The following is a 26,545-nucleotide window of genomic DNA, read 5'->3' on the forward strand; positions in this document are numbered from 1 at the left end:
TGCAGGAACTAGTGAACACCGTTCATCACAAATGCACGACAGTTTCAAAGTATGCTGGAATCTGTCCGCTTCATAGAAATGTAAAATACTTTCACACGTACACAGTCCAGCTCCCTATAAAACTAGCACTGGAATAAATACTTATGGCCTTTTGACTCTACATGCTAGCAATGTCTCTTACGTAAACTCTGAAAAACCTCCTTATAAGCGAGGCTAACAAGAATGCCAGAATTCAAGCAATTCAGTTTCTTCATACAGACAGTCCTTAAAAGTGATCACTTATACGGTATATGTTAAAATCAAAGCTACTTACCCTTTTTCTCAAGTTGTAGGTCAAAATGAGATTTCTGGAGAAGGAGTGTGAAAAGGCTGTATAGAACTCCAGCACTTTCTGCAAGGCATCTCTCTTAATCACATGAAGATCACAGTAAGTCAAAGCCCTTACATTAGCACAGGACTGGGCAAGGGTAGACTCCTTCCAGAACACATCACCAAAAACGTCTCCTTTGCCTAAAAAAAGCAGCAGCATTGCTTTCAATAATAGTACTAGTTCCACTAAAAATATAAAAGAACATACATCTCATTTATGCAGTCAAGGTTCTTCTATTTTATGTGGTCAGGAAAAAAATCTGTCTGAAAAAAGACAACTTTGAAATGTTTCATTGATAACTTTTTCTGCTATCTTTTTGTTAATTACAACAGCCCAGAAAATTTTCATAAGAATAAACCCCAATCAAAAAGTGTTTCATGTGACAAGTCCCCATTAAATATCAGTAAAGGTTTTCCTCTAAAAATCAAGAAAAACAGTTCATTCTTGGTTCACGTTCTCTTCTGATCCCTTTCAAAGAGATAAATTAAGTGGAAACGCTTTTTCCCTTTCTTCTTTTAAATCGTACGCAAAGGATTTGTTTCTAACGTCTATGTTGTTGAGTTTTCTTAATCTAGCTAACCATTACTCACTATTGTGTCAATAAAACCATCTTGTATAATAACGTCAGCGCAGTTACAGGCTGTAATGAAACACTACCACACATCAGTATCAAAATAAGTCTGCCCTAGTCCGCTAGGTCATTGCCAGAAAAGTCTGTCTTCACAACAGTGTGAAAGAGCAGACCTCACAACCCCGGCGGCTCTAATGCTTTTCAGCTGGTAAGAGTCTCAGCAAAATCTTGCCGTAGCTGTGTATGTGTGCCCCCATTTAATACAGCAGAGGTTTAAAGTAACCACGTAGTCCAAAACAAGAAGAGTACAGGTTAATTATCACCAAGATAATGCTGGCAAGACAAGACTATTTACCTGTTATACATTGGAAGAAAGAAAAATGTCCATTTCCTTACAGCCTCCCCACGTGCCGGTCTCTCCGAGCTTGGGGCAGCTACAGAGCAATACTGCAACGGGGGCGTTTGCACCAGTCTGGGCACTACAACGCAGGGCAAGTACACCAAAACCTGCCTGAGGAGCAGCCCCCAGTCAGGATTTCACTGGTTATACCCCAGCTCAGGCTGGGCACAGAAGAGTGTTTAGGAGAAAGTTACAAGCTCCTTTACAGAGTAATGATTTTTATTTTTTTTTTCTGTTTTCTGACATATAATGCTAACAAGATAAGAATATTCAGTTGTGACCTTGATAATGAAAAACCACACTATTCTTGTTTTGAATTGTATTTTCGTCTTAAACCTCTGCTGTGTTATATCACCACTGCACATAACTTCTGAGACAAACAACAAACACACACATTCACAACGTCCATTCGAGTGTCGTTGTGGTAGGGATGGACCAGATGGTCCTTTGTCTTATAAGTAATACTTTGCCCATAGCAATTCTTAAAACCAAAGCATCAAAATATGTATTAGTTTACTGACTTCACCCAGGTCCTTTTAGATTTCATTCCCTAAATAAATAGTCATGTATGAAAGTCTATATGAAAGTCAAGAGAACTATCATGAGTAAAGAGGTGAAAAAAACTTCTAAATTAAACCCAGAACTCCACTCTCAGCCCTTGAGCTGTACTTCCACCATTATGTAATCTCTTCCATTAGGTGATAAGCATTTTCTCTTTGAGGAGAAGCTATCAGCTTGATGGTAAGCTCGGCTGTAGTGCGCTAAGCTGTGGTTCACACTGACGTGCTCCCAGTCTTCCACAAAAGCCCTATACAGCCCACCTGCTGGGGACCAGTTTAGTGTCTGAACACTCTGGAGGAGCATAGACTATATTTCCATTTTAAATGCATATATACATGGAAACCACCTGTTCCATAAGCACATTTTTTCCCCGCAAAGTTAGGCAAAGGCACCATAATGATACCCTTTCTTCCACCTCTAGTCTCTTTACGTAGGACAGTGCCAACATCCAGAAATACTACAAAGGCTGCATATCGGTAGGCACGGTGGTAGTCCAATAGCCCAGTGCAGTAAGCAACTTTTCATTTTAATGGCAATGACTTTTCACATTTTCAATTATTTAAACATATACTTTTTCAGTAGATATATTAAAAATGGCCTAAGAAAAAAGCTTCCATGCACTTAAAATAGATCATCATCTACAAGGCTTTTAGACAGACAAACACAGAATATATTCAAAATTGAAGTGAAACAATTTTTATGCACCATAAAAACTGATATGCTTCACTGGGTAAAAATGGATTGTTTGCCTTTGGAATAAATATGCTTTCACTTGCAATCTTCCAGGCAATTAGCTAAACAACTGTTTTAATTAACGCTCTGGAATCTATCAAGTATAGAAATGTGCCATCACTGATGAGCAACAGTTAGAGCCGGTAGTCCAAGCATAAGGGAGAGGAATTCTAGCTCGTTTCTAAGCTTAATTCTTAACATCTCCAGACAAGTTTCCCTACCTTAAAATGACAACAATTATTGTACCGCCCCACAGTAACGCGAAGAATAATTAGTACAACGCAAGTACAAAAAGCATGGTGGTGCTTTGCCTACGTATGAAATGACATACAGCAGAAGTTAGTTACGTCTTACTCTTTTTAAAACATAATCCTGTTTTTCGCATAACACAGAAAGACACAACTGTGTCCTTCACTTGTGGCAGCAATCCCAGTTTCCCCTTACCATTTGTAACTCCCCAAAAAACCTCCCCTCCTGCAGTTTCCCGCCACCCCAGGGAGCTGCTTCCCACTCGTGGCAAGGGCAGCACACGAAGGAGCTACGGCTGCTGGGTGCCCACTGAGCCAAACCAAAAAGAGAAAAGCAACACATGAACCACAAAATGAGTCAGATCGCAGAAGCCTCAATTTTTAAGAAGCAAACCAGGCTAAACCAAGAAGTTGTACTGTTTTCTATCATTAACAATTTCCTGGAAGTTAATCGAGTTAACAGCCAGTGATCTAGTTGAAAATCAATCCTACATTACAGTTCGATTTCCAATTCGAGGCACATGTGCAAGCATCACACTGCTTTGCTTCTGTCAAGGGCGTTTTCTAAATGATGCGTACCAAAAGTATCAACCGAGATTGTCAGGGTTAAAAAAAAAAAAAAGTTTGACATTAATAGAAAAATGGGGGGGGGGGGGAAGGAGCAGTAGGAAGTCTTTATATTAAGGAGGAATTAAAATTCCACCCAGCAGTATCTGCACCAGATTAGAACAATTCTCCTCTTATACATAATAAAGAACTGCATACCATCTCCCTTTGTTTATGTTTTCTCCATAAAGTAAGATCAATCACTCAGGAAAAAGGAAGCAAAACAAAAGAGGGCAGATTAAGTGGGTGTTTTATCAAAAACATCTCTAATTGGAAAGCAAGAAGAGTGAGGTGAGACTTCTAAGTGTGTCAGAAGGTGGCTGGCAAAGTCTAATGGCTGCATTAGAGAACCTGAGTCAAAAGCCTCTTTTTACATATACCTCCAGGCTTTATATATTTCACCTTACCTCTGAAGAAAGATTAAAAAGCTAGAGAAATGCAAATGGCCCTTTGTTTGTCAGTACTTTGCATTTCTCATTCCCAGCTTGCTGAATTCCAGACATTTGCCAGGAACACTATCTGTCAATCACACTTAAAGTGGATGATCTAAGCTTTTACTATCAATCATTTATATTCCCTGCTGGATTTGTGGGCTGAGGACCTTTTCCACCATCAGCTCAGTATGCACTGGAAAGCCAGTCTTCTGCCTTTTATATTTGCTTGTTTGTTTTAATTATAATAACAAGTTCCCAAACCCCAATATAATTAAACACTGAAGAATTATTTTATAAAACCAGCACCTTCTGTTTCCTTATTTGTTCTTTCCCAATCTTTTTGCCTTATCAAATTTGCTATTCCTCTTATAAGTGAAAAGAGGATTTCTGTTACCACTGCAAATTCAGCCTGAGTCAGGCAAAAGGTCAAGCCACATCCACCCTGCCTCCTGAAAGCAGGGTCAGTAATGAAGACCTGATTATTGCAACTTAGCCAGGTGTTTTGCTGATTCTGTTTGAGAAAAGAACCATGCTCACACATTACAGCTGTGTTGCCTTGATGTGCCTACCAGAACAACCCTTAGTTTTTTCACTCCTACAAACAGAAAGTATTGAAGAGCTTTCAGACAGAAGATACTCCACCTACGCTGGAAAAAAAAAAAAAAAGACACTCTGTGGAATATTTTGACTTTTGGGTTCTGGGTGTCTGGGAATCGTGGTGCAGTTTTGATGTGATAGCAACTGGGTGAGAAGATGAGGCCGTGGAGGTCTTCCAAGTCAGTATGGACTTCAACGGGATTCACACAAATCCATGGATTTTCAGTACATCAGACAAAACGTTAATGTTACAATCATTCTCAAATCAATAGTGATAGTTGTTAAGACAGCCGACACCAGAATCTAGCTCAGGTCCCCTCCAGATCTGCCTTCATCTGCATGTTTGAACTATAGAAGAATTGTGACATAGTCTCAGCAGACCCAAAGATAAGCTAGAATGACCAAACACCGCTTGACAGTACCTCAGCAGCAATGCAGCACTAAGCATATCTTGGAAATCAGGTGTCAGCAAATACTGTTATCTGCGATGCTGATCCACAGCGGCTGCTGCACCCACGCAATGACTTTCCCAGCACAGCTCCCCGAAGCACCCACTCTGGCCTGCGCCCTTGGGATTTGTTCCCCACCTCCAAGCAGTGGGAGACACCAACTGCTGTAAAGGCAAACAGAAATTCTCTGTGTGTCAGTCTCTATTCTCACTGCTCAGTTAAAACATTGCTGAAATTTAAAAACAAAAAAACTTGGCCTGATTTCTCTCTCTCTTTTTTTTTCTTTTTCTTTTTTTCCCTCCTGAACAGATTTGAACAGAACCAAAGGATCTGAAGTTAGTCCATGTCACAGGGTCCTACCAATTGTATTCAAGCATAATTCCACTAAGGACAGTGTATTCACCCGTAGTGTTCAAAGCCAGCGATGTGAGATTCGGGTCAAACCCCTTCTGTGGTCACTATGTGGCTATTTGGCTTCAACTGAGAATCTTTCCCTCTCTTCTCTTCCCTCATCTCCTCCTTTAAGACATGCAATTTAAATTTTCCCATTTTACAGAGAGAAGAAAGATTCAAGGAAAGCAGAGGCACCAGAGCAAAAATAGTTTTTCCTCCTGCTGCACTGTTTTAAGGCAATAAATATCTGTCAGCCAGAAAAAACAGAGCTGCCATTTGGCATCAAGGTAGAGTATTCAGTATCCATCCCACAGATAAACTGCACGACTTGACAGCGACGGAATAGCCTGTAGCTTGGTCCTCCAACACAGTACAGCTGGCAGGAGATGATGCATGGAAGCGATTTGTTGCTTTGGATTTCCTTAAGGTTTCTCAAGTGCAAACTGAGACACGTAAACAAGAAGTGAATGGCCAACTGCACTGCAGAGAATATACTGGTTTTCATTAATCTGAGGTTTTAATTGCTCTTTTCCGCTAATAAGACCTTAAAGAAGAACAGGCAGAGTTATCAGTGCCACAGAAACCAAAAGAAGTGTTGCAGTGACAATAAACTCAAGTTGCACTTCCAGTGATTTGCCTGGTCCACAAATAGAAACACAGTGTATTTGTTCATGTTTTAAAATGCAGCTTGGCAACATTTTGCAGACAGTTTACTATAGAACTGCATCAATTTTCTCTCTTGAAGCACATTACTGTACAGACAAAATAAAAACATTTATTTTAGAGCACAGGATGAGTAGCGACAACATGAATTAGTTACAGCTAAGATTTCTATTATTATTATAATTAATGTGTTTATTTGTCTCTGAATAGAGCGTGGATTATATGTCACTATTCGACTTACTGTGATGAGAAGAAGAGTTTTGAAATGTCAACTGGGCCCTGCTAGGCTTATTCACAAAAAGCTAGGAGGCTTCACCAGAATCTGAATCATTTATCCTTATTTGCTTTTTAATGGTTCCTGTAAAAAATGCTATAAATATACGGCCAGTTTGTACAAACTAGAAGGCATGAAAGTTGCCAGCTCAAATAACAAGAGTCACAAATGTATTTGAAATTATTTGCATTGGTTAAGTAATAGGAAAAACACAGCTCTATCTGTGTTGTCATTGCGTGGACAGTGCTAGTTCTCTGATCAAAAAACCTGCATGAGAGGCTCAAATTGCAATATCCTCAGAGCTATTCCCTGACGACTTAGAAACACGCTTTATGTTATAGCTATTGCTTGAAGCTTACATTAAAGCCCCAAAACTTTATTTTATTTCAGACAAAAGGATTCACAAGAGTTTAAAATAGTAGATTTTACCTTCTGAAGTATATAAAGTAGATATTTTGAAAACCTGACAAAGTTCATAACTGTACACTTCATTTTATTTAATATTTCTAGCAACTCCTTGAGGATAAATTTCACAATGTTTCAGAAACATACCTCATTTGCAACTTGGACAAAAAGAAAAATGTGTCCCATGAAGATTTATTTTTTGGATTTTTTTTTTTTAACCTGGCTTTTCAATAAAAAAATTATTATTCTTCTTCCTCCAAAATTCCAAGACAGAAACAAAACCTTACCCAAAACAAAAATGAAAATTAATTCAGTGGTTCACCTGCCAGAAATCAGGGCCTTTATAGAAATCTGACTTCTTTGTTAAATTATAATTTCTACCTCTTCATACCTCCGTTTGGAGTATGCACACAAACAAACATGATGGGCAAGCCTTCCTAACACAGCCTGAGATGTCAAGGAACATGCTGGACCAGGGAGCCTCGTCTCCACCACATCTCAGTGTCAGCTGTCAGTGCGCCAAGGATCTCTGTCGCCAGCGGCCTTCTTCAGAGGGGACTTCCACACGTGGGGGTGTCAGATCGCTTAAGGGCACATTACGCAAAGTTGCATAAATTTGCAACGATAAAACATGAAACCGTAGGAAGAAAAGTCAACTAAACTGAAGTGCTAAGAAGTTCACGGCTGAGGTCTCTGTTCACAGGGAATGCCCCTCTTCCCCAGTTATTCCAGCAAGTCATTCATCAAGTGTTTTAAAAATCTGTTTCTCCAATACCCTGCACAGTCTTAGACCATCTATAGGTAGAAGTGGACAGGGGCTTTGGTGATTTCCTACTTCTAATGCTTTACCAAAAATTAGACACAGAACAAGTAACGTTCTGGCTGGTCTCAAAATAGGCAACTCCTGACATCAACCCACACTACGTTTGTCTAGATGTCTGGAGCACAGGAATATTCTCTGCCCAAAACCACCATTGGAATAAACCTATATTTCTCAATAAAAGTTTTAGTACTGCTCCTACATCCACGTGAAATTAAAATTTTGTATTAACGTAGACCTCAATGCCAATGTCTTTTTAAAAGTTTAGCCTAATCTCCACTTCCAATTCTTTTGCTAATAGCGTGCTTGGACAAGTGTTGAGGAAATCAGACTTTGAAAATCGCTCCTTCATTTGATGTTCACTGAACCACTTCACAGAAACAGGCAACTTGTCCGATCTGCCTATTTATGTCAACCTGAAAAAAAACAAAAAGCTCTAAACTATAAATAGAAAAAGCACAATAGAACTACTGAAGATAAAGCTGGATTTTAATTTCAATCATTCCTTTTTCAAAACACTGCTGGTCACGTTACAGGCTTATTCAATAGCACAAACAATGCTGTGACGTTAGATACTGTGTTTGAAAATAATAAGAAAACTCTAATGCCATCTATAATCCTGCAACCACTTCTTAAGCCTAAGAGCACAGCAGCTTGGCATTTATAGCACAGGCAAGTGTATCTAAATATAAAACTCGGGTGAAAAATGAAGTAGAGAAGTAAGGGACTTTTTCAAAGATTTGGCATTAAATAACAACAGGCCCCAAAACACATAAATGAATTCTGAAAATGGGGTTGTACACAAAGCAGTTTAGTTTAGGGAAACCTGAGTTATCTCAGGTACTGGGGACAGTGTGAATACAGCAACCTGGGCTCAGCGCAGTTAACTTATCCGACATCTTCCAGCCTGCTGAGAAGCAACCTTCACATGATTGTGTGGAAGATGAAATGCTTTTCCACTGAGAAGGTCTAAGACAGACAATGCTTCTGCACTGCTGTTTTCCCTCCTCTAAAAAACCCCATCCCCGTGGTGCAGTTGCCCTTGCAGTTTGCACTGTCCTATCTGGCTGCAAACCTCTCCCACCAAAATCTGAATCAAGCCTCTTGTGTCAACATCTGAACAAAATGCTTATGGCTAAATGAGTAAGCTAAAACAACTGTAAAGAAAACAAACAATTATTCTTATAATGTTCCTTTAAGATTGCAATTAGATCAAATTAAATCAGCGGGAATTTCTCCACACAAAGCAAATGGAGCATTTAATATCCTGCTGAAACAAAACACAGCACTCCAAGCTCTCCTACAATATCATGTTAAAACTAGCGTCTCCAATCTTGTCAATGTTACAGCTTTGTAAATAACAATAAAAGATCCAATTTTCACTTCCTGAACTCATGTATGATCTTGAAAGCAAATTTATGTGCATCCTTTGCATACTTTCTCCCTCCCCCCCCACCAAAAAAAAAAAAAAAAGTTACATATCCCACTTTCCCCCAACGGTGAAGGCGACAGCCAGGTCTAGACTATGCATTCCCATTCTTTGACATTCTCTTACTGCATACATGATATCTACATTCTGTTATTTCCCTTCAGCTTTGATAGGGGCAAAAGGAATAGCCAGAGCAAACTGTCCTTGTGGAGGGCACTGATCTCCCTTGTTCACAGTAAGTTACTGCCTTGATTTCCCCTTTTATCTTGTTCACTTCTCCCCTTTGTGGGGTCAGGAGTTGGACCCAACGATGCTCGTGGGTCCCTTCCAACTCAGGATTTTCTATGATTCTATGATTAATACTCCATGCTAAACCAAGAGACCATAAAAAAGTTTATTCTTTTAAAAGTTTTTAGCTCAAATAATGGTAGCAAGAACATAATAAGTGCAGAACAGCTGGGATGCAACACTTGGGATAAACTGCTTTACTCTTGGGATAAACTGTCTTGTGTGGGGGTTTTGTTTTTTTCTTTTTAACTAAACCTTCTAGTAAATGTTATTTTCCTCATCCATTGCTCAGCTCTGAAGACCACAGTGGTTTTCAAGGCTTTGTTTTTTAATTGCTAAATAAAGGCTTAAGGGCTTCCAGTCTCTAACGAAATCCGCAAGACTAACCTCCAGTCTTACCATCCATACACACGGGGCCCCTTGCAGGGATCATGAGGACCACTTCAGCAACTCTGAACGATTCACATAAGTGAAGATCTGCTGCTCAGTCAGGCCCTCTGGGAGTCATAATCTGACAAATTTAAGGACTAGACACTGCTTTCCCCACTGCTATCTGCTATGACCCTAATTTCAAGGGTCTTCTTCTCTCTATTTACTGGAATGTTTTCCTAAATTTCAAAGATTACCCCAATTTCAAGCAGAAAGCGTTGGAACCAGCCTGAGTAGAAGAATCACTTGCTTCCTTCAGATTCATTCCTTCCCTCCCTCTTCAGAGAAGAGGGGTTTTCTGTTCAATCTTGGAGTACAATTATGTCAGTCATATCTAACTTAGAATTTATTATTTTCCAGCAAGATCAAAAATGGTTGGCCTCAGATATTTGTACATACACATTAACACAATATCAATCCTTTTCTAACAAGGCCTCCTATCCAGTCCTTCCATGTATTTCCAGAAAATACTTATGAAAACTCAATTTTGTTAATATGTGATTATTTTCTGTAATGTTCATTAAATTTTCTATGCACACATGCAATTGGAGACATAACACAAGAACTAGCATTTCTGCTAGCAACAGTGAGGAGAGATTAAAAAGGTCCAGACTAAAAGGCTGGAAGACCAGGGCAGTACCCTGCTAGCCCCAGCAATGGCAGAGCATCTGCTCAGCTGGACTTCTAACATTAGCTTCTTCATTACTGCAGTTCCAAACAATCTGCATTCTCACACTGCATTAAGAAAATGTGTACCTTCATAGTGTAAAAAAAAAAAAAATACAAAAATTGCATAGAAAGACAGTTCAGGTCTTCAAGCTTCCCTAAATTAAGAAACAACAACTAGCTATGCAGGCTTATTTCACGCCTCTACTACAATCCCTTTTCCCCTGCATATTTCAAAGAAAGCTACAGCCAGACTTTATGGTCCCTGCCTGGAACACATTTAATTCAGGAGGAATCTTTTAAGAAGATATTCGTTGAATTAAAATGTAGCGAATCTTTCCCAAGGATGAGCAAATTTTAACTTTTCAAAGACCTGCGATAAGGTCAGGTTTTCAGATAGGCCATGGCTCAGCGTGAAAGGTCTGCTCCAAAGCAGAGAAACTAGAGCTGCCAAATGAAGTGCATGTAAATGGTTGATTGTCTTTAACAGTGACAAAACAACCCATTTTCTCTAACCACATTTGGATAAATGGGTAAATTTTTAAGCAAGAGTAGTTCAAAGAGATAGGTCAGCCTCAGATGGATAAAGCAGCATCAGCCCAGATGTGAAGGCTTAGAAAAGTTAAAAGCAAAGCCAAGTTGAAAACAGTCTCTTAATGGAAGTCCTGCACGACCTGTGCTTCGCTCAGTTCTCTTCAGGGCAGGGGCTGTGCGATTTGTGTCTACCTTCCACAAAGCACTGAGCGTACGTCAGCACTTCACCCTATGCAATAACAATGGTGTAAATGGAATCATAGAATCTTTGAGGTTGGAAAAGACCTCCAAGATCATCAAGTCCAACCATCAACCCAACACCACCATGTCCACTAGACCATGTCACCCAAGTGCCATGTCTACATGCTTTTTGAACACCTCCAGGGATGGTGAATCCACCACCTCTCTGGGGAGCCTGTTCCAATGCTTGATAACCCTTTCGGTGAAGAAATTTTTCCTAATACCCAATCTAAACCTCCCCTGGCACAACAAGAGGCCGTTTCCTCTTGCCCTATCGCTAGTTACTCAGGAGAAGAGACCAGCACCCACCTCACTACAACCTCCTTTCAGGGAGTTGTAGAGAGAGAGATAAGGTCTCCCCTCAGCCTCCTCTTCTCCAGACTAGACAACCCTAGTTCCCTCAGCTGGTCCTCATAAGGCTTGTGCTCCAGACCCTTGACCAGCTTCATTGCCCTTCTCTGGACATGCTGCAGCACCTCAATGTCCTTCTTGTAGTGAGGGGCCCAAAACTGAACACAGTACTCAAGGTGCAGCCTCACCAGAGCTGAGTAGAGGGGGATGATCACGTCCCTCGTCCTGCTGGTCACACTATTCCTAATACAAGCCAGGATGCTGTTGGCCTTCTCGGCCACCTGGGCACACTGCTGGCTCATGTTCAGTGAAATACAGAAAACAGAACTGTATTTCATCCGAGCAGCTTCCCACTAGCTAATCTTCACTTCAACATAATTCCGCTCGTGTACTTACACATTAACATAGAAAACCACAGTAATACAGTGGCTTTTCTTGCTATGTCTTCCTTTTCTGACCCATTTGCATTAGAATGAAGCACAAATAAATAAATCACCTGGATTAATGGTAATTTTCTACTTTCTTTGCTTCTGTTTCTTTGACACATCAAATCCAAAGATTGTGGTGCATGAACATCAGTAATTGCTTTATGTCAGCAGAAATTTTGGATAGAATTCAAAAATGTCTTTCATCCCAACAAATCAAACTTCATAGACAATGCATTAATTTCTTTAAATTTTTACTGTAAACATTGCAAAATTTTTTTTTTAAAAAAATTACTCATTTTTCTGTTTGTCTCTAAATCAAACTAATGGGGAAGAAAACTTCAGGGGACACCAAAAAAATGTACATTTTTTTCACTGCTAGCCTGCGTGCAATTTCTTCCAACTCAGTACTCATGTTAATCCAAGTCAAAGACAGTGCTTTGTTATAAGAACATAAGCCTGAACTGAGAATATACCTATCTCCTGGGTATTACACAGAACTGATCTGGAAGAATATTATGCAAGTGTACACAATACACTCCAAATTCCAGGGCTACACAATACACTTTTATATGCTAGTCTGCAAGGCTAAATGATTTCAGAACTTGAAAGTTTCATATGAATTGGATCCTTTAAGGATTAAGCGTAGTTTGCCTCTGGTTTATGTAATGCTGTACAGCAGTCACACAGACTAATTTAGAGATGCAATTTACTCTTCTATTGTAAGGAAGATACAGGCTACATTGCAAATTGCAAAGGCTGCTTTATTAAGTGACAGCTAAAGCTGAGCAAATAATTCACCTTAAATAATTTATGCACTTATTTTTTATTTTTATTTCAAGAATGCCTGAGAGAAGATTACAGGCTCTCCAACATACCTGTTAACTGAAATTACCCTACAGAATTCCTCACATGGTTTGCTGTTACATGCCTGATGTTCATAGCTATGCTTAGATGCGACTGGTAAACAAAACTTAGGGAATAGGCTGTTCTGGCTGAATGATCAGCAACAATCGCACTTCTTGTACAATGCAGGCGGTTTGCTTTTTTTCCTTGTAGTGCCTCGTTTTATCTGGTGTACTTTTATCAAGAACTCAACAAGTTTAGCTGAACATGAAATTAAAAAAACATAAATTTCTATTTTACAGATAAGAAAACTGAGTGTACAAAGAAGTTAGGGAAGAAATCCATCTCCTGCAGCATCCTTCGTTAATGTGGTGGTTACATTACGCAATGCTGAAGGAGAAGAATGTACAATTAATTTAGAATAGTGAAAAACTTAGTTAACCACATCATTTCTTATCAGGATAGAGAAACCTTCAACAGAAGGCTTCACAGCCTGGGGGAAGAAGATACACACACGTGTGGAAGGAAAGTGATTCCTTAGTCCAGAAACTGAAACACGAAAATTGATACACATTTATCCAAAATGAAATCTCACAGAATCACAAACAGATCCCGCTTCATTTTACTCTCCTGATTACAGTACTCAAAGAAAATGACAGAGCTCATCAACTTTAGTGCGAGCCAGAGAGATGACTCCAAATTTCCAAAAAATAAAAGTGCGGAGGGAAGAGGATCAATAGTCTTTGTTCCAGGAGAACAGCAATAACAAAATATTTCTATTCATTCAGATACCAAGGGATCAGCCTCATTTATCTGTAGCTACCACTCTGCAGCAGCAGAGATTAGGGGTTCAGGTTTCCTTAATAGTAATTTCTCAAGGAATCTAGGCCGAGTGTTTTCTAAAGGGAGTATTATGATAAAACACAGAAATTACTGGTAAAGATGAGGAGAAAATTTGTACCTTTAAAGGACATTTTTAAAAATCCTATTTCAATGCTTTTTACCTACACTGATTAAATAGACCAGCAAGATGTTCTGAGGTTTTCTTCTCGTGATGGACACAGGAGGAGGCATTACGGGATAAAAAGTGACACGAACTGAGAGGCTTTACTGAACCGAGGTTCTACATTAATTCATGAGAGTTCGACATGGCAAAAGGTAGTGAGTTCTTGATGGGCAACTTAGAAAAGCAGAAGTTGCTATTATCATATAGCACTGAACAGAAGAGAATCAGTTATCCCCCTACTTTTCACCTTCTTAGTTTCTTGCGGGGCACAAAATATTATGAACTCAATTTAGGACACTAAATTCACTCTGTGCTACACATGCAATCCTGTTCAGAAGTAGAGAAAAACTGAACTCGGCATATTTACTAGCCCCCTCATTTTCCAGTAGACACTCCTCTTAGGAGAGTGGGGGGGGGGGGGTGTTCAGAAGGAATAAGATTACCAAGGTGTTTTTTTCCAGACTGCTATGAGTGACAGATACTGGATTAAGCCACCGTGAGAATTTACCTTATCACAAAAGGTTCTGACAGAATCAAATGATAAGTATCACCTCTCCTCTATGCTCCAGCCACCCCATGATTCATCTATTGGATTATCACACTCTTTTCTCCTAGCTTTGCCTCAGAATGTTGTTCACATCACTATCAGCTTCTTTTTAATGCCTCCAACCTAAAGCTGTCATTCTAAGTTAACACAAATCAGCTCTAAGTTTTTATATTACTTTGACTTTAAAAAGAGATAAATATTATTTCAACATGAGATCTTAAATAAAGCTAATTGGAAAATTTTCAGCGAAAGCAGATTATTACTGGGGGCGAAGAAGGGAGGCACGGAAGCCAGGCACTTTAAAAATAAGTTTTCCAAAGTCCTCAATGGAATTTCTAATGAAAAGAGATGTGGCGAGACAGGGAGAACCCCAAGAATAACCAGGATCCCAACACTCAAGTACGGCTTTCATTGACCAGAAGAAACAGGGTTGAGGCAATCTGGAAATGAGATGACTGCCCTTCCTGTCTACCTATGTGGAACAGGAAGGACAAGTCAATAACTCTATGCAATGCTCCTGCATGGCATTAAGCAAGTTTTTTTCCCCCTCTTTCGATTTTTCAGACAATAAACATCTAACATCATACAGCTGACAAGTTCATTAAAATGTACCTCACCAGGCTGTGGCAAACCTAACCTGACTGAAGCTTTTTAAAGAATGAGTTAAGTGCTTGAGTAGAAGAGGCTATAAAAATGCTCTATGCATCTGTATTTGTGCACAACACATATTATTAGCTATGAAACTCACCCAATATAGCAACAACTTCATCATCCTGGATTACTTCCAAAGACCCCGAAACCACAAAGCAAAGGCTGTCGACGCTCTCGCCGGCGTGGTAGATCAGGTCTCCCGGGGCGCAGTGCACCGTCTGAAATTCCATGGCAAGCGCCCGAAGGCACCCGTCACTCGCCAGCCTGAAGGCTGGGTGCTCCTTGAAAACTTTGCGGTTCAGATGCACACAGATATCTGCTCTCATGTCCTTAGGGCATATCTGCAAAACCTGAGCAGGAAATTAGGCAATCAATTCCTGTGCATGGTTCATATGTGCCAGGCGATTATCCCTAGTTCACTACACAGGGTTTAAGAACTGCTTTTCTCCTTCATATAAAATTTCTAATCTCAGCCCGTACATTTATTTTTGTATTATTTATACACATGAGCCACAATACCTGAAAGAAAATAATGTTTTCATCTCAGCAACATGCTCCGCTGGTTATTGAATTACCAGGATAAGGCCTCAGGTTTTTAAGACAATAAAATTAAGAGCACAGCAGTAAAGAAAGTGATGGAGAAAAGCCTCCTGAAGGACTGTTTCTACTGGGTAGGTCACTCTTTTTACAGGCAGGTTCCGTGAAAAGCCTGCACAAATTGTATGTTCCAAGTCAGAGAAATATTGTATAGAGGGGAAGTGTCATTTCATATCCTTTTAGAAAAAAAAAGTTATTAAAAGTTTCATTAACTCATAATATTGAGATTTGCAGGTATTCAGATTCACCCCTCAGTGGCAGTAACAGGTTTTTTTCTTCACACAAGAAGGGACTTTAAGGTGTGATACTGTGTCAGGCAACTTTTCATCTTCCAAATGCAATGTTCCTCACAGCAATTCTTGATGTGTGCTCCTAAGGGTACCAAAACTGACACTTAGCACAGTGGGTACCAGTCAGGACCATTTCTGAAGGGTTTTAATATAATGCAGACAGCCGAGTGGAAAGAACACAGAATTACCACTGCATGTACAGATTAAAAGTTCCTGGCAAAACCACTGGAAATACATAACATGAACAGGGTTTTGGGATGACAAAATCTCTGGAGGATAGTCTGTGATGAAGTATGTCTCAGGACATATTATTTGAGAAAAACATTCAGTAGTCTGCCTCATTTTTTTTTCTCAGTAATAACTATTCCACCCAGTTAAGGAGCACTCTGGGTGAGCTTCAGAGTTACTCCCACACATTTTCCTGGAGGGAAAGAGATGGCAGCTTCAACGCAAACACTCCTGGAAAACATAAAGGTAAGGCAGGAAGCGCTATGGCTGTGCCTACACCTGTGCAAGATCTGAGCAGGGAACCAAGCTCATAACTCTGGGCACGGCACCGGTTCCAGATATGACACTTGCTACTCCAAAGGCAAATGACTACCACCATCATCATCATCTTTGGCTCACCTCCAAGCAGACCTGCTATGAGGGATATTACTTTTGAAAGAGATATATTTCTACAGCGCTTAAGCGTAGGGCACTCATGGATGATCTCTCTCTGCCCCACAGCGAGCGGCAGCCGAACCTGCCAGTTCTGCTTTCCAGGCTCACAAGAATGGGCGGGGGCAGCAAGGCCAGCGTTTAACGCGGGACACGGGCAGCAGCCATAGCTGTCATTGCAATGACCTCATTTACTCGGGCAACAAAAACATTCTGTATTTGCAGATGCTTGCCGAAGTTTGGCACTGGAGTTACACACACATATGCTTCCCAGTTGCTTGAATCTCATGCACAAAAAGGGTTGTTTTAATGGAAATAGGAGTACGAGACTATTTAAAATGAGGCTCTTATCCAAAAACTCCTTGGTTTTCCCAGTCTAAGAGGAAGTTAACTCATTTTCCAGTCTCCATTTAGAGAAGTTGTCTCCAGATTTCACAAAAATAAAGACAGATTAGAGACATTTGAGAGTTACAGACAAACAGCAGAAGACTTTCATTTGTATGGGAGGTAAGAAACATATCTTCATGGATTAATTTTAGAATCTTTCAGCGGCACTTGGTTAAATCTTGTTATACTGGCATTTTCTAGACTTACAGACTTTGCTTTTAGCTGATTATTCACTCCTTGGCATGCCTGCAGTTAACTCTGAACTGACAAATTTGTGGCCTACAAAATAGTGAGAGGATTGATTCTATGCTAAGTTCATCTTTAAATATCTGCCTCCTCTGCAGAAAGCTGCACTGCATTACACAGCAGCACAACTACCACTGTTCTCTCACAGGAGCAAGACATGCTTTATTCATTGCATGACATCCTAGAAGTTACACGCAGGCATCAAACCAACGGAGCTCAGACCAGACAGTTTATGGATTGGCACAGCCATTAGTTGGTCTTATATCTGCTAGCTTTTGTTACGCAGATGAAAGTTGATTTCTTGGTTTTACAGTCATCACTACTGGCAGTTCAGCTATGAACACACCAGTTTTTGAAATCAACACCATATTACACTCTTTGATGTCCTGATAATTGGAGACTTCTTTTTTCCTGTTTATTAAGATAATTCTCAAAGGCTACAGCGAGTTGTGCTTGGTTTGATTATCCCACTGTCTCCAAAGGCATTCTTAAAGCATTTCTCTCCTTATCAGAGGAAGCCAAGAATGAACTTTGAAGATAAGCTAAAACAAACATGTTTTACATAGCAATTTTTTCTTGTTGCTTTGTTAAAATGTTAAGAGGAGCTTGTACTGCGGGGGGGCGGGGGGGGGGGGAATGAATGAAAGCGCCAATGTTTGTTACACTATGTATCCTCAGATGTTGTCTCTCCACCTTCCCCACATGTACCTACCTCAAACCCATAACCCCACACAAAGATATTTGGTGAGAAAACAGGCAGAGCAGCTTCTAATCAGCACTATCCAGTACTAAAATACCATTTCTTTCTGAAAGCTAGTACAATGGACAGTGCTTCCCCGAATCACGGTCTGGGATCTAAATGGCAGATATGCTGAAGACCATTTAGGAAAGCAAACAGTACCCTGTGTACCCACTGGTCTCCAGACAGCCCAGCGCAAGACCGCATCTGTTCGACTCTTTCATAACGATGCTTTAACAGCTAGACAGAAACGAGGTTGTTTGCTCTTTAACTGCATCATCTACAGTTTAGAATACCAAATTAAGCCGCCAACCAGAAGGCTGGTGACCGGAGCATTGGTACGATTTCCTGAATGAACCACCCCACAAATCACATCTCTTTACAAGCAGAAGAAAAAACAGTATCTATCTCCGTAAAAGCTGACAACTAATATGAAAGTGGCAAGTAGTTGCTTTTGTACATTTGTTCTGGTGAAGGGACATTTATTATTTTAAAAAGACACAATGGGAATTTACTTGTAAATACAATGAATTAGGATGATTTGCCTCACATAAGGCAGATTTCAAACAACACATTATTATTATTACAGTAATGACTTCCAGCTTTCATTAATATCTTTAACCTGCACACAGAATATTACATTCAAATTTTACAAAGACAAAACAAATTTTACTTTGTATTCAGGCCCACAGAGCTGCAAACAACCTCACACAACAGAAATATTGCCAAAAAAATCTCATTTGAAGAAATTCTGAGGTTGTGATAGAACTTGGAATTTTTTATTTAGTTATTTTCTTTGTTTACTGAAAAGCAAGTTCTTTCCTTCATCATTTTTATACTATTTCATGACATATCACCATCAACACACACATACTTTTACCACTAACATATTTCAGTATGACAGCATAGGCGAAAAACTTTATTTGAAAGTTTAAAATTAAGGGAAGCTACTACTTAGAACTATTTAAAGAATATTTGTCATCTTTACTAAGAAAGTACCTCCTGTTTATTTTAATGAAATAGTTTCAGGATGTGACTTGTTTCCTTGCAGTTTAATTTACTTACCTTTTCAGTATCTATTCCTCTGGACATTGACCAGGTGGAAACGATGTAATCCATCACACGTTCACTCAGTCCTTTAGGGACCTGGTAGAGCTTTAGAAAGTCCCGGACACTGTTGAGCATTTCATGATATCTGTTTGTATTAGCATACATTTGCTGAAATATGGTTGTCACGTTACCAAAAATGGTTGCATACAGAAGGGCTGTAAAAAAGAAGGAAAACAATAGATATAACACACAATAAGTTGTGATGGTCAGTCTCCATTCCACTGTGCTTTAAGACTGGAAATGCCAGGCCCGTAGAAATGCATGCAATATCAGTGCTTTGTGAGGAAGACCTGATGAGCACAAGCATTTTATAGGTCACCTTCAGCACTACAAACTGAGGACCACCACCTACTTTTGTCATGGTGAGTCCTGCAACGCAGAGTTCCTGAAACACAACTATTTGTCCATCAAACAATTCAGTAGTATCCAAACCCTTATGAAACAACAATAGAAGACACAAGAATTTTAAGACAAATAGCTTGATAGCAAATACTTTAAAATTTCATCTCTGGTTTATAGCGCCTGTGTTGAAATGCCATCAGTGACAGATTTCCAAGCTTTAAGTGCATTACCACAGTAGTAAGCCGAGTCATCATTACCCACCTCAGTGTGACAACAACAATGCATCAAAGCAGAAGATGGAATATGTAATAAACAGCTACCATGGGTCAGTGATTTATAGATGTAAGTTTAATAATACATAAAAACACACATTATGTTTTATATTCTTCAAGCAGAACAGCAAAGCCTGAGGCAAGAGCTAGAGCCCTCAAATGCAGACCAAATGCTGCACAGCCCTTCTGACCTCATTCAGCATAGTTATGAAGCCAGCTGGTTCATCAAGACAGGTTTACGAAAAAACATGAGAAAGAAGAAAAGGCAGTATCTCCAGGTGTGGAGAGAAGCAGATGAAAACACACAGGACTTGAGAAGATCCACCTGCCGAAGCCCAAGATAGAACAGCAGGCTGGTGGAAGTCTCAATAGCCATGTTTTGATGGCTTGCAGAGGCACTTCCAGCCAATCCAGCCCTGAATGAAAGGGAAGGACAGAAAGCCTCAAGAGGAGCTTTCCTAAGCTGAGAGCCAGGTCAGCGACCAGTGAGAGGCTGGCTGTAGAGGGAGCGGAACAGTCAGACAGCAGATGAGCCGAAAACCATCAGTCAGTGCTCCGGCTTGCTGAGGAACTTCTTCTTCTTTATCCTGTCCCCCAAAATTGCCAGTATCTCTTCCACTTGAGATAAAAATAAATAATTGAGAAGTCATATTTATAAAAAAATAAGATAATATTTTGCCTTATCTAAATAACCCTTTTAGCTCTTTATTTCCTCTCTCACATCCTTCCAAAAAAATAAATTTTCTCATCCCATTCATTCCTTTGAGAATGCAGCTGTTTATTCAGGTCAGTGTTACAGGCAGATATCCTTAAGTCAACTAAGATGCTTTAGAGTTGTATGACCAACAAAAAACCTTTGATAATGTGCAAGAGAAACTTACAGGACTGTCTTTTCCCTGATCATCAAGGGATGCAATTTAAATTTAGACTTGCTCAAGGCCTTTACACTGGTGATTCTCTACAGAATTCCTTCCTGATGCTGTGTGACTTCTTTTCTTTTTATGAGTTCCTGTAGAGACCAGCTCTCCCCTTTTCCAACTGCCCCTCTGTACAGATGGGTAAAAAATATATACAAAAATGTCCAAACTCAGTTAAAAAAAAAAAAAAAAAAAAAAAAAAGAGAAGAAGAGTTGAATAGGGATACAGTGACCAGAAATGTATAGATTATTTCTCTGTTCAACCTTAACTCGTGTCTGAGCTAAACTCTACCAGGAAGTCTGATGCAATGAGGTACTGAAGAATGAAGAAATACTTTGAAAAACAGATTTACTATAAATACTCCTTAATCCATGAGTATTTTGTATTTGAACAGCATTACCTGTCCCTAACTACGTCCTGGTTTGCTCTCTGTTACACAAACACAACCCTACACTATTGCTACCTGAGGCCCTACTTACACCGACTTTTACCAGGTTCCCTAAGAGAAACTGAACCCAGGGCCTCCAAAAATGTGAAGTCCCACTGGCAGGACAAACATCGTTACTCTGCCAGCCAGTATAACGCTGAAAACAGGTGACAGATCAGGAAGAGGGTCACAGGCAAATTCTGTAGATTTCTGGGCAGCCATACTTGTGTGCGTGCAACTATCTCTTGCTCTCTGGCGAGCTGTGAGACCTGCTGGTTCAGTACCTCGGGACATATAGCTCTATGCCGGCAAAGCTAAAATGGAGTCCCCACTCTGTCCCATTACTGTCCAGCTACGTGAAGCCTAAAGAAAAAAACAGAAATTTGGTTCTTCATTTTGATTATTATGAGGCAAGCAGTCCTAAAGCAATTTCCACTGCAAATTGCAGCTCCTATGCTCCCGTACGACAATTATCTTGGCAAGAAAAATTATTAATGCCTACATTAATTTTTCATTTTTAAAAAAAAATCCCCAAACTTACAATCCTTAATTTATCATTAGCTAACCACTTTATTACTATTAAAGACACATTAAAGGCAAGGATTTTTGCAGCCTAATATTGGGTAGATACATTAGCATATTAAACGTTGACCTCTTCTGCATAGAAATAGCTAGCTGTGTGCCTTTCCTTCTTTTCAAAGGAATAATGAAATGAACCCACTGCAGAACACTGCAGCCCCGGAAAGATTTCAGAAACACATACTCTACTACAGGAAGAAAGTTGGCCAATTAAGGACAGAATCTCCAAATCCTTGTTTCCAGACTGATTGAACGCTGACATTAGACCACTGCCTTGTGACAGCAACAGTGCAGGTTCATATGCCAGCTTCCAAAGGTCCGTGAAGCCCTTGGCCAGGGTTTGCAGTGTTGCCCTACAGACTCTACAGAATCTATCAACGCCTTAGCAGTTGTATGCGTAGGGGATCACAAGAATTAAGGAAAAGTATTTTAAGGGGTGCAGGAGGGGGAAATGTCCTTGTGTGGGATGGATTCGACTCAAGCAAGGCCACAAGTACACCACGTAGAAAGGTCACAAATTAATCTGACCCCAACAGCTTCCTTGGATGCATCAGCTAGATGGAAGCTGTGTGGTGGTTTTTGAGGAACTGTGTCCAGGAATAAGCCTGTAGCAACCATGCCTACACATCAACCAAGGAGAAAATCTCTTCTGCAGAACAAGCAATAACCTGTTCTAAGACTGCTTACAAAGCTGCAGCATGTCAAACAGACATCAAACACCTCCTCTCCACGAATCTCAAGATCCCTCAGAAAAGATAGAGCTGCACCCCCCCCCATTAATATTCTTTTCTGACAACAGATAAAGAAAAACACATTGTCTCCAACAATGTGGCTACCCATTTACAATGCAGTCTGTGTCACCCCATTTAAACCAGTGTTTAAATAACGTCAAAGATAAAAGCATAGTAATTTCAATAGCCAATTACCCGCACAAGTGAATCATGAAGGTCACACACAGGTTGGAAAGGTCACCAAATCATCTGCTACTTTTAATGATGTAACAAATAAGAATAGAGAAATAAATACAAGTCAGTGTAGGTCTCAGCTACCATAGTAAAAGATCTGGGATCTGATTTTAGAATTATAAGAGGAAGAATTTCTATCTGTAAGAATGAGAGGTTTGCAATTACCCCAATTACAGATGTAAGTGCTGCATGCGGTTCCTGAGATGAATCATCAGATTGATGATGATTTGTTCAAAATGCACTCATCCAAAGCCCTTGCATACAAAATGCGTGCATAAGAACTATACAGCAACAAGCGAGACCAACATCAACTAGTGAACAAACTCTTACATCTCGCCCCCAAGACTTGCAGTGCTTTCTAAAACTGAAATGCTTTCATTTTCACTTTCTGGAAAGCTGATCCAGAAAGTCTATCTGCCTGCATATAAGTTCCACTTAATTCCACAATTGAAAAAACCAAAACAAACCCCTTTTATATACTTAAGGAGTAGTCTGTGCTAACCTAAATACTATTCAAAGAGCAAGCACCTGGGTTTACAAATAGTAGATGATTTAAATGTATAATTACACTTTTGTTTCACTAACAAGTTCCTAGTTTACAAGAAATTATTGAGTTCATAGATCACTGAGAGAAAGCACAGCCTTAAAACCCTGTTGCACTATATCGCTTCTCACTGAAGATGAAACATAACTGTAAATTAACCACAAAAATTGCATGCCTCAGAGGCATTTTTCCGATAACACATTGTGAGGTCACACAAAATTAACATTGATCAGATAAAAGAAAAGCAGAAATTAATAATTGTATGGATTATAATATAATTATATGAGAAAAACACGTTGTTTTTAAGTGTGCAATTAGAACAATGTAAGAGTTTATAATTGCTTGAGATTAGGGGTCTTGATTAGTGGTAATTATGCCTACTTATGGGCAGAGAGCATGCAATTAAAAGAAAAATGCTGAACTGTTAATTACAGTCTGCAAGCAAATACCAAACTGAACAGGTATCTATCAGTGACTTGTTTACAGCACAAGTTTTGATAGAATTGTTATTTGTAGTCTTGCAACTTGAAACCAAAGCATCTAAAGTAAGATTTACATATAAAGTATCTATGTAATCTTCCAGAATAGGACAGAATTTCAATAGGTTGCCCCATTTTCTATCAAGACAGATGCAGAACTGCTTAATTTGCTACTTCTTAGGAAGCTTTGTATATTATGAAGTTTCCTATTTGTAATCTATCTGCCTTTTATTTTGTACTAATACAATTTATAAAGATATTTCATTTCACTAGTAAAGAATAAATGTAAACAATTTAGCCATAATCTAACAGGTCAATTAATATTACGCACTTTATGAATTTTCACAATATATTTACATAACTTTTTCACCTGGTATAGAACAAACTACAATTGCTATTATCTTCTTAGCATGTTCATCAATTCCTGACTTTCACAACTTGGGGAAAAAGACATTTTTTGAAGTGAAAGTAAATTCCCAGAGGAGTTCTCCCCCATGCTGTTCCAGTGACTGTTAGATCCTGCTCTTTCCACGGCTCTCTATTCTCCAGAGCTAAACCAATACACTGCTCCACCTCCCTCTTCTTTCTCTCCACCAGCTTGTAATTTGCACCTTCAGCTTAGGTTCCCCACAAGCAAAAGCAAGGGAGTAGCAATGGCACAGATCAAAGAACTGGCACATTACTATCAGTTGAGCAAGTCTGAAAACAATTCAATGTCAAAGACAAAGCAGAATGCCTGAATAGACCATGAGGGACATAAGCATCAAGCTATGTGGCAGAACCACTTGACTTCTAGGATGAAAGATGAGAGACCACAAGCAAATTTCATTAAACAGTCAAATCCTCCTGCACATCTTCTCACACTCATCATCACATTTGCTGAAATCACCCTGCTGACGATGGATGGGACATAGAAGGACCACACTGGGCTCCAGCTACAATGGAAATGTCTCCTCTGCAGAAGGATAGGCCACCAGTGAGGACACAGTTCACAGAATCATAGAATGGTTTGGGTTGGGAGGGACCTTAAAGATCATTTAGTTCCAACCCCCCCCCCCCCGCCATGGGCAGGGACACCCTCCACTAGACCACGTTGCCCAAAGCCCCATCCAACCTGGTCTTAAACACTTCCAGGGATGGGGCATCCACAGCCTCTCTGGGCAACCTGTGCCAGTGCCTCACCACTCTAACAGTAAAGAACTTCTTTCTAACATCTAATCTAAATCTGCCCTTCTTCAGCTTAAACCCACTACCCCTTGTCCTGTCACTACACTCCCTGATAAACAGTCCCTCTCCATCTTTCCTGTAGGCCCCTTCAGGTACTGGTAAGCCACAATTAGATCTCCCCGGAGCTGCCTTTTCTCCAGGCTGAATAAAGCCTTGTTGATAAGGGCTAAACAACAGAGCACCAGAGACATGATTTTTTTTTTTCCTCTTCCCATCACCGAAAAACCAAGAACTGCAATGAAATGAAAGTCAGAGACATAAACAAGGGAACAGCTGCTCTAAGAAGCCACTTAAGCAACTACCAAGGACTAGAGTAGCAGAAACATCTGTGCACCTTAAAATAGGCTGTCTGCAGCGTGTAAGGGCAGAAAGGGAAGAGTTAAGAACAGCTATGGAACAACCACCACAAACAGCTCCCACCGCTTCTCTCCTCACACCCTTTCCTAACTCTACAAAATAAAAGCAGACTGCTACTACAGCAGCACAGATCCACAGGCAAATAACCTCCTGTTATCTCAGGGACTTGAAACCACTTACATTTTGCCAGTTTAGGGCTTAACATGGAAAAAGAGAGGTAAGTGTTGGTAAAACACCAAACCTTCCAAAGATGCTGAACTGCAGCATCCCTAAGGACATTTCAAAATTGAAGTTTGGTTGTTTTTTTTTTAATTTTGATTTGATCTGGTAGCACCCACACAGCTGGTAGCAGCAACCGCAGGTGTTTTGGCTCACAAGAATTTTACAAGCCTGGGCATCGTGGGCAGCACAAATCTCTAATAGGTTTTGCTTTTGCCTTCAGCGTGTTTGGGCTGAGATAAACAGCATGGGAAAAACACACAGACCAAAACTGATCAGAGGAGCGGTCAGAGCCAAAGTGAATAAAAGCCAACAAAACAAACTTCAGCATCAGCCCTGCAAGAAAGCTCTCCAACACAAACAGCTCATTCTAAACTCACAGTGAAGGGCCAACACCGGTTTGCACTCTGTGAATGGCTGCATCCTGGATCCAAGAGCCTGCTTATGAAAAGAGAGGATGAAGGACCCCCTGGCAATTCGTACAAAGGAAGGGTGGCTGTTACCTCCAGGGCCAAGGCTCCTACCTCCCTACAGAAGCACAGGACTAAATTAACACAGTCCCGCTAATTAACACTGCAAAGTCTGGATTTTGGCAAATTAAGAAGTGTCCAAACAAGTAAAACAGCAAGAATCCTGATTCACAAAACTCATCATTCATTTGTTTTGACAGCTACAGTTTAGTATTATATCTACACTGAGAGGTGCTAACAGTGATCCAGAGGGGGATTTAATGACAGCTACAGACTCCATTGCAGCCAGTACGCTTGCAGAAAAGCAGATTACTACAGTAATCAGATGCACGACAAGTCAGAACTAACCTGTGAGGACCTGGATGTGCTCTCGGTTGCAAAATTAAGGAATAAGAATCTGGTCGTACGTTACATTTGTGCTGTAAAGGGAAGCCAACAGAAGACGACACAAATATAACACCGAAAGGAATTAAAGAGCATCGGATACAGAGAGACTTCAAGCTGGTAGACTGTGAAACCCCGAACCATGAGCTTCTCTCACCTTTGGGAAAACAGGGCTGCATGTTCTTATTCTATAAACAATCAGCCCTTGCAGACCAACGAGTTCACCTGACGCTTCTCACTTAAATTATCTGAAGGCATCAATATTTCTGCAAGGCCTTGTACTTCCACTGACTGTTTAGTCTCAATGGGATAACTTCATTTTACATCCAAAGGTGCATCATAAACCAGACATGAAGATGTATGTTCTGCCTCAACTTACAGGCAAATTCTTAAACCTG

At 40.0% G+C, this 26,545-nt stretch overlaps 1 protein-coding gene across 1 annotated transcript in view; it reads right to left on the bottom strand.

Moving 5' to 3' along the window:
- The window catches only part of KCNH1 (potassium voltage-gated channel subfamily H member 1), a 185,826-nt gene that overhangs the window by 74,280 nt on the left and 85,001 nt on the right, over window positions 1-26,545 (bottom strand). Inside the window, exons 8-10 of the mRNA XM_054822028.1 lie at window positions 18,920-19,119; window positions 15,033-15,285; window positions 314-510 (exon numbers count right to left, since the gene is read on the bottom strand). Coding sequence (XP_054678003.1) covers window positions 314-510; window positions 15,033-15,285; window positions 18,920-19,119 — 650 coding nt within the window. The remainder of the gene's footprint in view (window positions 1-313; window positions 511-15,032; window positions 15,286-18,919; window positions 19,120-26,545) is intronic.

The sequence above is a fragment of the Grus americana genome, chromosome 3, assembly GCF_028858705.1.
Source record: "Grus americana isolate bGruAme1 chromosome 3, bGruAme1.mat, whole genome shotgun sequence".
NCBI classification, from domain to species: Eukaryota; Metazoa; Chordata; class Aves; order Gruiformes; family Gruidae; genus Grus; species Grus americana.